Source organism: Eptesicus fuscus, chromosome 12, assembly GCF_027574615.1.
Source record: "Eptesicus fuscus isolate TK198812 chromosome 12, DD_ASM_mEF_20220401, whole genome shotgun sequence".
NCBI lineage: Eukaryota > Metazoa > Chordata > Mammalia > Chiroptera > Vespertilionidae > Eptesicus > Eptesicus fuscus.
The window spans coordinates 68081820-68095373 of record NC_072484.1 but is presented as its reverse complement, the minus strand read 5'-3'; the positions used below and the strand labels follow the sequence as shown (position 1 = coordinate 68095373).

General features: G+C 51.8%; 1 protein-coding gene across 2 annotated transcripts in view; it reads left to right on the top strand.

Moving 5' to 3' along the window:
* Positions 1 to 13554, top strand: part of SLC12A5 (solute carrier family 12 member 5) — a 35998-nt gene that overhangs the window by 8347 nt on the left and 14097 nt on the right. For both annotated transcript variants that reach the window (XM_008158958.3, XM_008158966.3), the window contains exons 2-9: positions 5753 to 5847; positions 6184 to 6315; positions 6656 to 6802; positions 7624 to 7678; positions 8176 to 8306; positions 10438 to 10679; positions 11450 to 11661; positions 13218 to 13388. In XM_008158958.3, the coding sequence (XP_008157180.2) occupies positions 5753 to 5847; positions 6184 to 6315; positions 6656 to 6802; positions 7624 to 7678; positions 8176 to 8306; positions 10438 to 10679; positions 11450 to 11661; positions 13218 to 13388 (1185 nt within the window). The remainder of the gene's footprint in view (positions 1 to 5752; positions 5848 to 6183; positions 6316 to 6655; positions 6803 to 7623; positions 7679 to 8175; positions 8307 to 10437; positions 10680 to 11449; positions 11662 to 13217; positions 13389 to 13554) is intronic.

Genomic DNA, 13554 nt, shown 5'->3' with positions numbered 1-13554 from the left:
GGGCGGCGAGGAGAGGCGGCAGCTCTGGGGTTAGAGGCAGAGTGGGGGCCGCCTCCTTCAGAGAAGAGGCTGGGAATGACCGGGGCGGTGGGCACCCACGGCGGCCTGGAGCCTGTTCCATTGGAATGCGCCAGGCGCTGTCCGAGGTGTTGGAATGCGCTTCGCCTGGGGCCGGGCTGGGGGCGAGGGGTTGCCACTGCCCACCGACTGGGAGGCAGACGTAGGTTAACCGAGCGGGGGAGGCGGTGGGAAGGGTGGTATGGAAGAGCTAGAATGGGCTGACGTGGAGCTCGACGGGCGGAAGGAGGGCTCCTTTCCCCCATAAGGGACCCTGGCGTCCTGGCGCAGAGTGTTGACTGGTGTCGAGGGGGGCCGGGGGGTGGGAGAGGGCACAGTCGGCTGCATCCCTCTCTCTGAGACTTCCGGCTGAAAGATAAGGGGAAGGTACTTATGAGGGGTTGGAGCCACATGACGGCCCCGTCCGGGCTGCGGTGTCTCCTTAAGAGGACACTTGGTGCAATCCGGGCCCCCTCCCCCAAAGCTGCCCAAGATCCAACCTCAGAATGGAGCGTGCCTCCCCCGGAGATTTTCAGCTCTACTTTGCGGAATCTGCCTTTCCCTCTTGCGTACCCGTGGGTTCTTATTCAGGACGGGAAGCAAGATCTCTCTCCTTTCTTCCCTCTTCCCCCTCCCTCTCGGTACCCTGGGATGGCAGTGAGGTCTCCAGGGCGGGGCAGGGGGGAGTCTTTCTAGTCCGTTCTGCTAGCCTCCTCAGTAAGGCCCCAGGAATGGGGTTCCAGCTGCTGAATCCCGGCGCCGCCGCGGCGCGGGCACTGCGGACGCGCTGCGGTGGGTGCGGAGACTCGCTAGGAGCCCAAGGGTTTGGAACAAGTCCTTTCGCAGCATCGGCTCTCCCCCGCCCTCCTCCGCGGTTTCCCTGCTCCGAGGTCTCAGGGGCCAGTCACCCCCTTGGGCTCCCAGGCCCCCCGCCGCCCCCCAGCGGTCTCAGCCATCCATCACGGCTGTCAGCCGCCCCTACCCCCACCCTCCAGCGGCGCTGCGTCCCTCGCGCACTAGCGCGCCTCCCGCTCCAGCTGTCTGCGCTCAGCGCCTTCAAACGCTCCCCTGGGCATAGCTTGACCCTCTGGGCCAAGCCTCTTGAAGACCTCCCCAGGGGATGGCCGAAGGTCCCAAGGGCTGAAAGAGCGGGGTCTTCCAGGGACTGGCAGCCTTGACTTGAAGTCCTTCAGATCCTGAAAAGGAGTCAGAGCCAAGTGGCCGCTTGGGAAGGCTGTGGACACCAGGGTACCCATCCTTTGTCTGAGACCCACTCTTCCTCCCTGGGCCTGAGTGGATTACAGGGGTCTGAACTACTGGCTGGCCATCTCATCCACCTCCCAGTTACATTGGGGATGCCTCATCTGGAAGCCGCCCCCTTCCCCAACAGGCTTAGACTGTGTGTGTGTGTGTGGGGGGGGGGAGGGGTTTGGTTAAGTGGAGTCTGCGGCAGAATCAGGCATCGGCACGCGGTGCGCAGGCAACGAAGGGAGCCCATTCTCATCTGGGACCCCCTTCATATGTCTCCACTCTGAGGACAGGAACTCAGCCTGAGGGAGACTCTCTCTGCTCCCCCAGACAGCCGGAATGGTCTGTCCCCCAGGGCCTTACTGGGCCTTGGGGTTCCCATGGGGTCTCAGGAGGCCTATGGGTGCAGAGCAGGAGTGGAACTAGGAGCTCCCTTCAGTTCTACACCCTCCCCATTAGTTTCTAGACTCTGGATGTAGTGGGCCCAGACCCGTTCTCTCTCTAGACAGTGTCCAGGGCCTGGAACCAGAGTGTTCTGAACCTGGGTCAGGCGTTTTGGGTCCCAGAGAGAGAAGGCCTCTCAGAGGCAACTGGAGATGATGGTTGAGGGTTTTAAGGACCTGCTGAGGTTGTGGGAAGAGGGACCCTCAGGCAAGAGCCCCTGGCATCTGTGATCCAAAGTTCTTGGGGATGTGGGTGGGGGAAACCTGGGTGCTGACTCAGGTAGATGGGAATGGTCCGAGTAAAAGGGCTTCTCTGGACTAAAGAAGAATCCAAAGGTGGTATCTCTGGCCTCCAGGTCTCCTTTCTCCTTGGGGTCTGACGCGCTCCCCCACTCCCCCAATCTCGATTGGGAATTCCCCCAGGCCTGGCCCCAGGCCCATAGGGAGGAGGCTCCTTAGCCCGCACAGCTAGCCGGTTTCCTCCCCGGGAGCTCTGGCCGCGGCAGCTTAATTGAAAGCCGATTCGGGTTGAGAGCTCCCAGGGGGCGGGGGCGGAGAGGGCTCAGCCTCAGTCTGGCCCTGCCTCCCTCGCACGCTCCACTAGGCGCTCCCCCACCGTCCTGACTCCTGGCTCTGGGGAATCAGGACGAATTCCCCCTCGCCGTCCTGCCCCCTGGAGAACTCCTGAAGCTCACCCGCCCCACACCGCCCCAACCAGTGCGCCCGGCGTTTCAGGGAGGGGCAATCAGCTCTGGCCCGAGAGGCCGGGAGCCTGGCGTCCGGTCCAGTGGGCAGGTGGAAAGGCAGGACCCAGAACCAGCCTACTGAGCCGCCCCCTCCCCTGCTCCCATTTCCTGGCTGCGATCCTGCCTGGAGTCTGGCTCCGCGCTGCGCGTCGCTTACATAAGCGGCTGCGGGCGCGTGGCCGGCTCTGCGCGGCGCTCTCGGCCCGCGCGGTCGCCTTGGAAACTGGTACCGGGCTACCCAGTTGCAGTCTCCAGTCAGGACGCCCCCCGCTTCCTGCCCCGCGCGCGCCCCGGGCCCCCACGAAGGAAGAGGGGGACTGGTAGGGGCGTGAAGGGCAGAGAGGAGGGGCTCTCGTGTCCAGCTGCCTGGCCCGAGGAGCAGACGCTGCGCGCAGAGGAGCCCAGTCCCACAGGAGACAGCCCCTGCATCCTGCGGCTGCGGAAGAGTGTGGAATGGGGAGTCCGGGCAGGGAGCGCACCACGTGCACTAATGATAGCCGTGATTGTAACAGCAGCAGCAAGCGCTCCACTCTGTGCCAGGCATACATTACAGACATTATTTCACTCAATCCCAACAGTCCTCTCAGTTAAGCACGGTTAGTACCCCTTTGCAAAGGAGGAAACTGAGGCTTAGCGTTTAAGTGACTTGCTCAACTGTATCAACACAGCTAGTGAAGGTGTGACTGACACCTACATTTTGACTCCAGCCTGTTTTCTTAGCCACTAAGAAATTTGTTCTCGTCTCAACACGCCCCCCCCCCCCCAAACCCACTAGTTCCTATGGTATTGAGGTGAGAACATGAGGCATCTTGTCAGCATTTTAAAAGGAGGAGGAACCCACTTCACTCTTACTTCTCCTGTTCTCTGGCCCCAGCCAGCTCTTCTGAAACACTGGAGTCAGGAAGGGAGCCTGGTGAAATTTACTCCCAAAGGCTTTTTCCTGAGCAACTATTCTGTCCCAGGCTTCCACTGGGAGGAGGGTCTGCTATTCCCAGGAACTCACACAGGTGACGAAAAGAAAGAGTAGGGGGTGGGCCCGGTTTGGGGACCAGGAGTCGTAGCTGGCTTGACGAAGGAGGTGGTGGCAGGAGATAGTGGGTGGTGGGTTTCCTTTGGGCAGGTGAGGCATCACCTCTTTCCCCTTTTACAATGATGAGTCAGGATGAGATTGGGTTTATAGCGGGTCATTCTCTGGGAAGGACCCTGACTGGGAGACTAAGTAAAGTTTCCAGGAGGTAAGGAGGATGGGGAGGATTTGGCCAGAGGTAGAGGGAGAAGGAAAGTGAGAGGGGTGGGTCAGGAGGCGAGGGACAGGTGATTCAGAACTTGTAGGGCCTCAGCTTCCCTTGTACTTTGGTCATTGGGGACTTGCTGCAGGGTCCAGAGAGGAATCTGCTAGTGGAACTCAGCCCTCGCACCGAGGAAGGAGGACTGTGCCTTTAGGGTCCCTTATATCTCTTTGAAAGGGCCCTCTCATGGATGCCGAAGAGACTTTCTCCTTGGGTGATCTCATCCAGGCACTTGTTTTCACACACTTCCTTCACACGTATTTACTTATATTTATATTTATTTATATGTTTTTCTTATGAGTTACCGCCACCTCTTTCTCCTGCTCAGCCTCTTTCCTGGGTCTCAGACAGATCCGCATATCCAAGTGGCTTCTAGATTTATTCAGTTGAGTGTCCCACAGTGCCTCACTCTCAATCAAATCCAGCATCTTCCCCACCCCTAATCTCCCCCTTTCCCATTTAGTAAATAGCACCATGATCCAACCATTTGTCCATGCTAGAAACCCCAGGCATTATTCTAGATCCCTCCTTCCTCCATTCCCAAACATCTGGCATAGAGATATGTGCCAATCATTCTTGAGTCTGTCCATTGCCCTGAGTTGCTCGGGGCTGGGTCATCAGCCCTCGCCTAGATTACTGAAAGTCCCTAACTAGCATCTGTATTCTTCATCTAAAGGCCAGAGTGGTTGCTCTAAAATACAAGTCTGTTCATGGCACTTCTTTGCCTTCAATGACTTCCCATTGTTCTCTGGGTGAGGTCCAAAATCTGTAACAGGGCCGGCTAATTGTGTAAGGACCAGCCCACATGTGTGGTACCAGGCTCATCTTTTCCTATGCACTCCCCATCCTTCAGGCCCGCCTCCTCCCCTTCCCTCCCCCGTGCTCCTTCTTCAGACTCCAGCCAGATCAAACTTCTTTCAGCTCCTCTAACCCACTCTGTTCACTCTCGCCTCTGGGCCACTGAACATGCTGTTCTGTCTGCCTGGAACACCCTCCTGCCTCCCTCCCATTCTAACTCTTACTCATCCTTCAGTTCTCAGCTAACACGTCACTTCCTCTGGGAAGCCTTCCCTGACCTCCCAGGCTGGGCTGAATGCCTCTCCTGTGTTCCTACTGTCCCGTATTCATCTTCTATCACAGAACTTACCACTCTAGGTTGGAAATTCCTGGTTACTGGTTCATCTCCCCTGCCCTTGGGTTCCCTGAGGGCAGGAGTGGTGTCTTATTCTGCCTTTTACTTTTCCTCCATCCCTGTGCTGATATTGGCACATGGCAGATGTCCAGCAAATACATGTTGACTGAAGATGAATGCGGGGCATAGGAGGCGCCTAAGGGGGCCACTTTTCTAAGAGGTAGAGTATCCTTGGGGCCCAGGCTGTAGTTTTTTCTGCCTTTTCCCCAGGAAAAAGCATGCTTCTATCCCCAAACACCAGAGGGGCCCAGTTATGGTCAAGGAGGAGCCCTGGAGAATCTGATGAATGAGATGGGACCCCCAAGAGCAAGGAAGCATTCACCCACTTATTAAATTCCTAGTATGTGCCAAGGAGTGCACGAGGCTCTTTAAACATGCTGTCAACTAAAATTCTTCAAGGGAGGCCCAGCCGGCATGGCTCAGTGGTTGAGCATTGACCTATGAACCAGGAAGTCAGGGTTCGGTTCCTGGTCAGGGCACATGCCCGGATTGTGGGCTCCATCCCCAGTGTGGGACGTGCAAGAGGCAGCCAATCAATGATTCTCTCTCATCATTGATGTTTCTATCTCTCTCTCCCTCTCCCTTCCTCTCTGAAATCAATAAAAAAATATTTTTAAAATAAATAAACAAAATTCTTCAAGGGAGGCAGTATTAGCTCCATGTTTCCCATGTGCACATGGAGGGTTGGAGAGTTCAAGTGGCCATGCAGCTGCATTGGCCCAGGCAGATGGATGACAACCAGTTGGTGCCAGACCACTGACTCGCCTGCCTTCCCAGGTGATGGCAACCCCAAGGAGAGCAGCCCCTTCATCAACAGCACCGACACGGAGAAGGGAAAGGAGTACGATGGCAAGAACATGGCCCTGTTTGAGGTGGGTTGCCGGGGGTGTTGGGCCTCCACCCACAGTTCATCTTCGCATTTATCAGATCCTCCCTCCTTCCCTCCTCTCCATCTCCCTGTCAGGTCCACCTCCTTTGTTGAGCCTCCCTCAGCTCTTTCTCCTTCCCTTTACCCCCGCTACTCTTTACCCCCATCCTACCATCCTCTTTCCCTGTTCTCCTTGCCTCCTCCTCCTCCTTTTTCATCTTATCTCATCCTCAAAGGTTTGCCTTCCTTGTCCCCATATCTCTCTGCCTCCTCCCATCTAGCTCATCCTCCTCCCCTCCCCGAGGCTCTAGCATCCTAATACTGCCACCTCCCTCCACAGGAGGAGATGGACACCAGCCCCATGGTGTCCTCCCTGCTTAGTGGCCTGGCCAACTACACCAACCTACCCCAAGGAAGTAGGGAGCATGAAGAAGCAGAAAACAATGAGGGTGGAAAAAAGAAGCCGGTGCAGGTGAGGGCCTTGGGAAGAACAAAGAGGGAGGAAGGGCGGATGGCAGGGAGAAAAGATTGGGGAAGGAAAACAGATTCAGACGAAGGGATAGGATTTGGGGGCAGAGGGAAGGGAGATGAGGGATAGCGATAGCAGGGAGGAGGGTGGGGTTGGTTTGAAGGAGGGGTGATGCAGGCATGAAGGCTGGGAAATGGGAAGAGGAATCAGGGGGAAGAGGGATGAAGGGGTGGAGATGGAGAGAATAAGAAAGTGGGGGATGAAGGAAAAAGGGAGGAGGAGTGGGCTTGTGGGTTTGGTAGTGATTAGGGGCGACAGAAACTGACACTGGCTTCCCTGGCAGGCCCCACGGATGGGCACCTTCATGGGTGTGTACCTGCCGTGCCTGCAGAACATCTTTGGTGTCATCCTCTTCCTGCGACTCACTTGGGTGGTGGGCATTGCAGGCATCATGGAGTCCTTTTGTATGGTCCTCATCTGCTGCTCCTGTGTGAGTGACACCCTACCCTCTCCCACTCCCTGGCAGCTGGGCTGAGCAGGGCCCTGGGGTGGGAGAGGGAGGGGGGAAGCATGAGACCTGAGCTTTTTATAGGAGCCACTGCATATGATCTTTGAGAGTAAATTAGGTCTGACTGGTCCTTCCTGCCTCTCACAGGCTGGTCCCTGATGGCTCTGAACCAGGTTTCACCTGGATGTGTCTTGCGTGTGTATGTGTGTAATTACACAAGTAATGCCAATTCATTGATGAAAAAGATAGATGTACAGAAAGAAATAAAATTCACCTATAATCACACACTAGTTAACATTTTGGTAGGTCCAGACTCACAAGAAATGGGATTATGTGTGACAAACAGTTTTGTAACAGAATTCTTCCTACTTTCTCTAAAATATCAACTATTCACTAGACATCTACTTCTGATCACGTTTCTGTTTCTTTACATGTGACCTTTGAGCCACCTTTGCGTGTGAGGTAATCAGTGCTAAAGCGAGGACCCTGTTTTGTAGATGAAGAAACTGAGGCTTAGAGAGTGAAGTGACTTGTCTCAGGCCAGACAGCTGGTCAGAGGCCAGGCTGGGATTTCCAGAGCTCTCTGGTGCTGTAGCTTGTGGTAGGCCCATTGAATGGTGAATAAGAGCTTTTCTTGACAAGAAGGACTTGGCAGGAGTGGAAGTTGGAGTGGGACCAGGGAGAAGCTCAGTGGAAGAGGACTTGTGGGTTTGGCAATGTTTATGGGGCATAAGGTTTGGCCCCCACCCAGGCCACTGCGGCCCCCATTCCAGCCGCCACTCTGATGATCTATCTCCTCACAGACGATGCTCACAGCCATCTCCATGAGTGCAATTGCAACCAATGGTGTTGTGCCTGGTATGTAATTGGGGTTTCTTACAGGGGATGGGGCCTGAATGGTTGGGAGGGGGGCCTGGATAGTTGGAAGGAAGGATAGTGCCCTGGACTTTGGGGGTTATCAGGACCCAGGCCGTATTATAGAACTGGGACTAGGCTATGCTGTTTGGGGGGTAGCCTGGGACAATTTTATTAAGGGGAGGCAAGGGAGGCAATTTATAGTGTTGGACAGGGCAATGCAAGCTCTCCCTTTGCCTGAGACCCTCTTCTCGATCATCCGATCATCCTATTTCTGAGCCATCACCTCCTTAGAGGGGTAATTAGCAACATGGTAATTAGTGCTGCAAAATCTATGCAGAATGGCTAGCTGGGTCTCCCACCAGTCCTAGGACTCCAGCCTGTAAGGCCCATGAGGCTCAGAGCAATCACCTTCCCACCTCTGTTCCTAAGTCCTCCTCACCCCCAACGATAGCCCAGTGCTCTTGAACCTCTCACTGATACAAGGTTTTTTTCTGCAGCTGGCGGCTCCTACTACATGATTTCCAGGTCTCTGGGCCCAGAGTTTGGGGGCGCCGTGGGCCTCTGCTTCTACCTGGGCACTACCTTTGCTGGGGCCATGTACATCTTGGGCACCATCGAAATCCTGCTGGTGAGAGGGGCCGAGGAGGAGGTGTGGGGCCCCAGGCTTTCAGTTAACCAATGCTCCCTGGACACCTCCTATAGGCCACTCAGTGAGGCCAAAGGGAAATCAGATGTGCTTCTGTTTTTAAAGAGTTCACGGTCTAGTTGGGGAGACAAGATGCAATAATTATGTAACATGAACAGCTGCCGTTTATCAGGCACCCACTGTGCTCTCAGCAGAGTTCCAAGTACTTCACAGTCATTATCTTGAATCCTCATGAAGTTTAAGTATTATTACGCCCATTTACAAATGAGAAGCTCAGAGAAACGAAATGACTTGCTCAAGGTCACTCAGCTACCAAGTGGCAGAGGTGGGTGGATAAGAGTAAAATCATGGCAGAAATAGTAATAGTCATGTCACACAATAGTTGACTATTTAGTGGCTGCCGACCACATGCCAGGGGCTGTGCTAAGTCCCCTGTGAATGTTCATTATAGAGGGCTGATGGCTAGTCAATTGCAAAAGGGAAGAAGGCTAAGAGGGAGCCGAGTAAAGACATCTATCAGGAGTAGACATGAGAAGTCAGGTTGCTGGGCAGTGTTTAAAGGAGATGGCTGCTGACTTTGGTCTCCATTCTTCCTGCCCCTCCCGGAGGAGTTGGGAACTGAAGAGGGTTCCTTGGTAGATAGAAAGTCAGGCTGACATTTCCCAAGCTCCTACTTTACCCAGGCCCCATGGCCTGCGATGTATCATTTTATTTTATCCCCGACTCTCCTATGAGTTAGAAGATGTCCCCATTTTACAGATGAAGAAAGCAAGGCTCAGAGAATTTAAGGAAGGGATATGAACGTGTGGAAGGTGTGAACCTGTGTCTTTCTGACCCTCACACCAGGGATCGTTCACTCTACCACACTGTCTTGGAGAACTAGGGCTAAAAGCAGTCGCAGCTTCTGGTTTGGGGGCAGAGTGGAGAACGAAAGACCTGAGGAGCCACATTATGAGAGAATGATGACTTTTACAAAATTAAATAATTTGAAAATTATTATAAAGGCAACTTTGCTCCTTGCATAAATTGGAAAAATATCAAAGAATGTAAAAAAGGAAATAACAATTGCCCAAAGAAAATCATTAACATTTGGGTGTATTTTTTTCTAGTTTTTTCTATGTCATATTGTATTCTGTCTTTGTATAACTGTACAGATTTTCCTAAATAACTCAAAACTCTCTTTGTAAATATAATTTGCAAATGAAAAAACTTTTGTAGGAATATAAACATTAATATTTAATAGAGAAATTATAGAAAATACAGATGTGCAAAAAAATAAAGATTCTCCACATTTTCACCATTCAGGGGATACTATTAACATTTTGCTGTATCTACACACACACCCACACATTATTATGCATATATTTATGTGTTTAGATATGAGTACATACATGTATTTACAAAAATGAGATCATAAACACATTTTCTAAAACTTGATTGTTTTTACCTAATATAACATGAATAGCTTTCTGAGTCAGTTATATAAATCCATTTATCTTTTTGAATAGCACCACAGTGTATATGGGAATATCATAATTTATTCACCCAATCTCCTAATGATAACTATCTAAGTTGTTTCTGCCTTTCTACTAGAAATAATAAAAACAATATATAACCATTAAGACTTACACTTGATCACAAAATAATGGAAATTAAAATTACTGCCAATATTTTCACAATATCATTTAAAAAATATATATTTTCATCAATTTCAGAGAGGTAGGGAGAGGGAGAGAGAGACAGAAACATAAATGATGAGAGAGAATCCTTGATTGCTGCCTCCTGCATGGGGATGGAGCCCGAAACCTGGGCATGTGCCCTGACAGGGAATTGAAACGTCACTTCCTGATTCATAGGTCAACCACTGAGCCACACCAGCTGGACTGCAATATCATTTTTAATGACTATGCAATAATCCTTGCAGGCTAGCCTATGGTTTTCTTCACCATTCCCTTATCAGTGGATGTCATTCTAGTCTTGCACTGCTGTAAATTTGCTGTGACTGGAATCTTTTCTCCAAATCCCTGACTGTACCTCAGTTATTTTCTTGGGGTGATTCTCAGTTGGTTCTCACTGGGTTAATTGCCTGACCTCCTTGCCCCCTTTCTCACAGGCTTACCTCTTCCCAGCCATGGCCATTTTTAAGGCAGAAGATGCCAGCGGGGAGGCCTCGGCCATGTTGAACAACATGCGTGTATATGGCACCTGTGTGCTCACCTGCATGGCCACCGTGGTATTTGTGGGCGTCAAGTATGTCAACAAGTTTGCCCTTGTCTTCCTGGGCTGCGTCATCCTCTCCATCCTGGCCATCTATGCTGGGGTCATCAAATCTGCCTTCGACCCGCCCTACTTCCCGTAAGTGCTGCTACTCTGAGCCCAAGGCATTGTCCTCCTCCTCCGTGGCCCAGTTTCATGGTCTGCACACCACCCCATGCCAACCCCTGGTTCCCATCTCTCAGAATCAGAGTGGTTGTGAGTTTAGACCAATCTCCCTTGAGAGGGAAAATACCTCCTAGTTTTGGGGAAGTCTATTCAGGGTGGAATAATATTTCTGGAGTTGGGGCACATTTTCCCTTATGAGAGTCAAATGCTTGCTGTGGGGGTGAACTGAGAAAGAACCAAGTGGAAGGATTTCTGGAGGGATAAACACTGTGTTGGGGAAACATTTTATGGGTGGGTTCAAGCTCCTGGAATGGGGCAACCACTTAGTGTTAAATACCTTTTCCATCATGGGAAGGTACACAGAAGGGAAGGTCTAGGAGCTCAGATCTCTGTTGGTCCTGCCTCTTATCTAGGACAGGTTCCCCTACATCCCACTGCCCAGAAGGGCGGCACACAGAGACTACTGTCCGTGGTGCTGAAACACAGCGTGGCACTAAGGTGGTTTGTTGTCCTGGCTGTTATTTAGAATCACTTACGGGCTGGGGCTGGGGGTGGAGGGGTGGTGGGGGTGGGATCTTTGAGAAAAAGAAAAAGCCGATTCTGGGCTTCATCCCAATAAAATCAGAATCTCTGGATATTAGGCCCCAGCATCGGTGTTTTTTAGAGTCCCACTGGCAATTCGACTGTGAAGCCAGAGCAAGGTTATGTCCCTCCCCACCTTCCTCCCTTGTTTCTCTCCCTAGGATCTGCCTCCTGGGGAACCGCACACTATCTCACCATGGCTTTGATGTCTGTGCCAAGCTGGCTTGGGAAGGAAATGAGACGGTGACCACACAGCTCTGGGGCCTTTTCTGTTCCTCTCGCTTTCTCAATGCCACCTGTGATGAGTACTTCACCCAAAACAACGTCACGGAGATCCAGGGCATTCCTGGCGCTGCTAGTGGCCTCATCAAAGGTCTGGGGGACGGAAGAGGGCTGGTGTCCAGGGAACGCTACAGGGATTGTGGGTTAAAATGTTAGGATTAAGAGAATCTACTTGGGATTCAGTTAAATTCAATCAGTTTTAATTGATCTCCTACTCTGGGTCATGTTCTGTTCTTGGCACCATGAAGGGGTAGAGATGAAAAGAAGCCTTTGAGTAGCCCATCACTTAATAGAAAAGAGATTTAACAAGCACCTACCAAGAGCCTAGCACTGTGCTAAGCACCAGGAATGCAACATAAATAAGTCACAGGCCTTGGCCTCAAGGAGTCGAAAAGCAAACACAGATGTATCAGCAAATATGCATAGATGCACATTCAATGAACAGAGATCTCCCAGGAGAGGGAGGGAGTGGTTGTATGTATAAGGTGGTGAGATAAGGCTTCCTGGACTCATCTGAGAAAGCTTTTGAAGGAGAAATAAGAGATTTTTCAGTGATATTAGGGGAATAAAGACATCACAGGCAGAAGAACAGCTTGCCTAAAAGCGTGCAGACACAGAAGAGCATACTGTGTCCTTCCAACCACAAGTAATTTGGAATGACTGGGACATAAAGTGAAAAAGAAGGAGGGGCAAGAAATGATGTCGGAGAAGCCAGCATGAGCCAGACTGTGGTGGGTCTCGGTAGCTATGTTGAAGAGTTTGGACTATGTCCTGAGGGCAATGAAGAGCCACCAAATGGTTTGGAGTTAGTGAGGGACATGGCCACCTTGTCATTTCTGGAGGTTCACTCTGGCTGCTAATGTGGATGGGCTAAAATGGGGAGATAGCAGAGGCAGGGAGTCCAAGAGGAGGCTACACTGAGTCCAGGTGAGAGACGATGGTTTTCTGACCTGGAGTGATGGAGGGATGTCTGGAGTGGAGTAATGGTTCTCCACCAAGGCTGTTCTGCGCACCAAGGAGACGTGTGGCAATGTCTGGAGACAGTTCTGGTCACAACTGGAGGCTTATTATAGGCACCTAGTGTGTAGAGCTCAGGATGTTGCTAAACACCCTACAATGCTATAGGACAGCCCCCCATAACCAAGAATTAACTGGTCCCACATGTCAATAGTACCAAAGTGGAGGAATCCTGGAAAGGAGAGAAGTGATATATTTGAGAAATATTTAGGAGGGGTTGGTGATGGGTTTGAAATGGAGATGGAGAGAGGGAGCAGTTGAGGGCAATGCCAAGGTGTCTGAATTGATGCTAGTGCCACTTACCCAGCTAAGGGATCCAGGAAAAGAGCTGGTTTGGGGTGGGTGGGTGTGAGATCAGTTTGGGATATTGAATCAGTCTGAGATAGGTGTGTCTTTTTGCCCCAGTAGACAGTGCTATTTGAGAGCAAGGACCAAATCTGACTCAGGTGCAAAGCCCCTGCATGTGGCCTCATCCAAATCAGGAGCTTAGGAAATGTTAGTAGAAATAAAACAGAGCCAAGGGGAATGAGAGGTTGACCTTGGCCCTCCTTTTTCCCACCCCACCTTCTGGCCCCAAAGCTCTGACACTCTGATTTTGGGTCTTTCCTGAGCATCCTGTCTCCCCCACAGAGAACCTCTGGAGCTCCTACCTGACCAAGGGGGTGATTGTGGAGAAGCGTGGGATGCCTTCCGTGGGCCTGGCTGAAGGCGCCCTTATCAACATGGACCATCCTTATGTCTTCAGTGATATGACCTCCTACTTCACTCTGCTGGTTGGAATCTACTTCCCCTCAGTCACAGGTGAAGGGGAGCTCGGAGAGGGAGGACTGTGCCTGGGAATGGGTGTGTAGGGGATGGTCAAAGATAACGTGGGGGAATTTCTTAGTCTAAAACCCCCATCACACAGGCAGAAGTCACAATTCAGTTCCCATTGGACAGATGAGGGAATTAAGGCCATGGGAAGCCG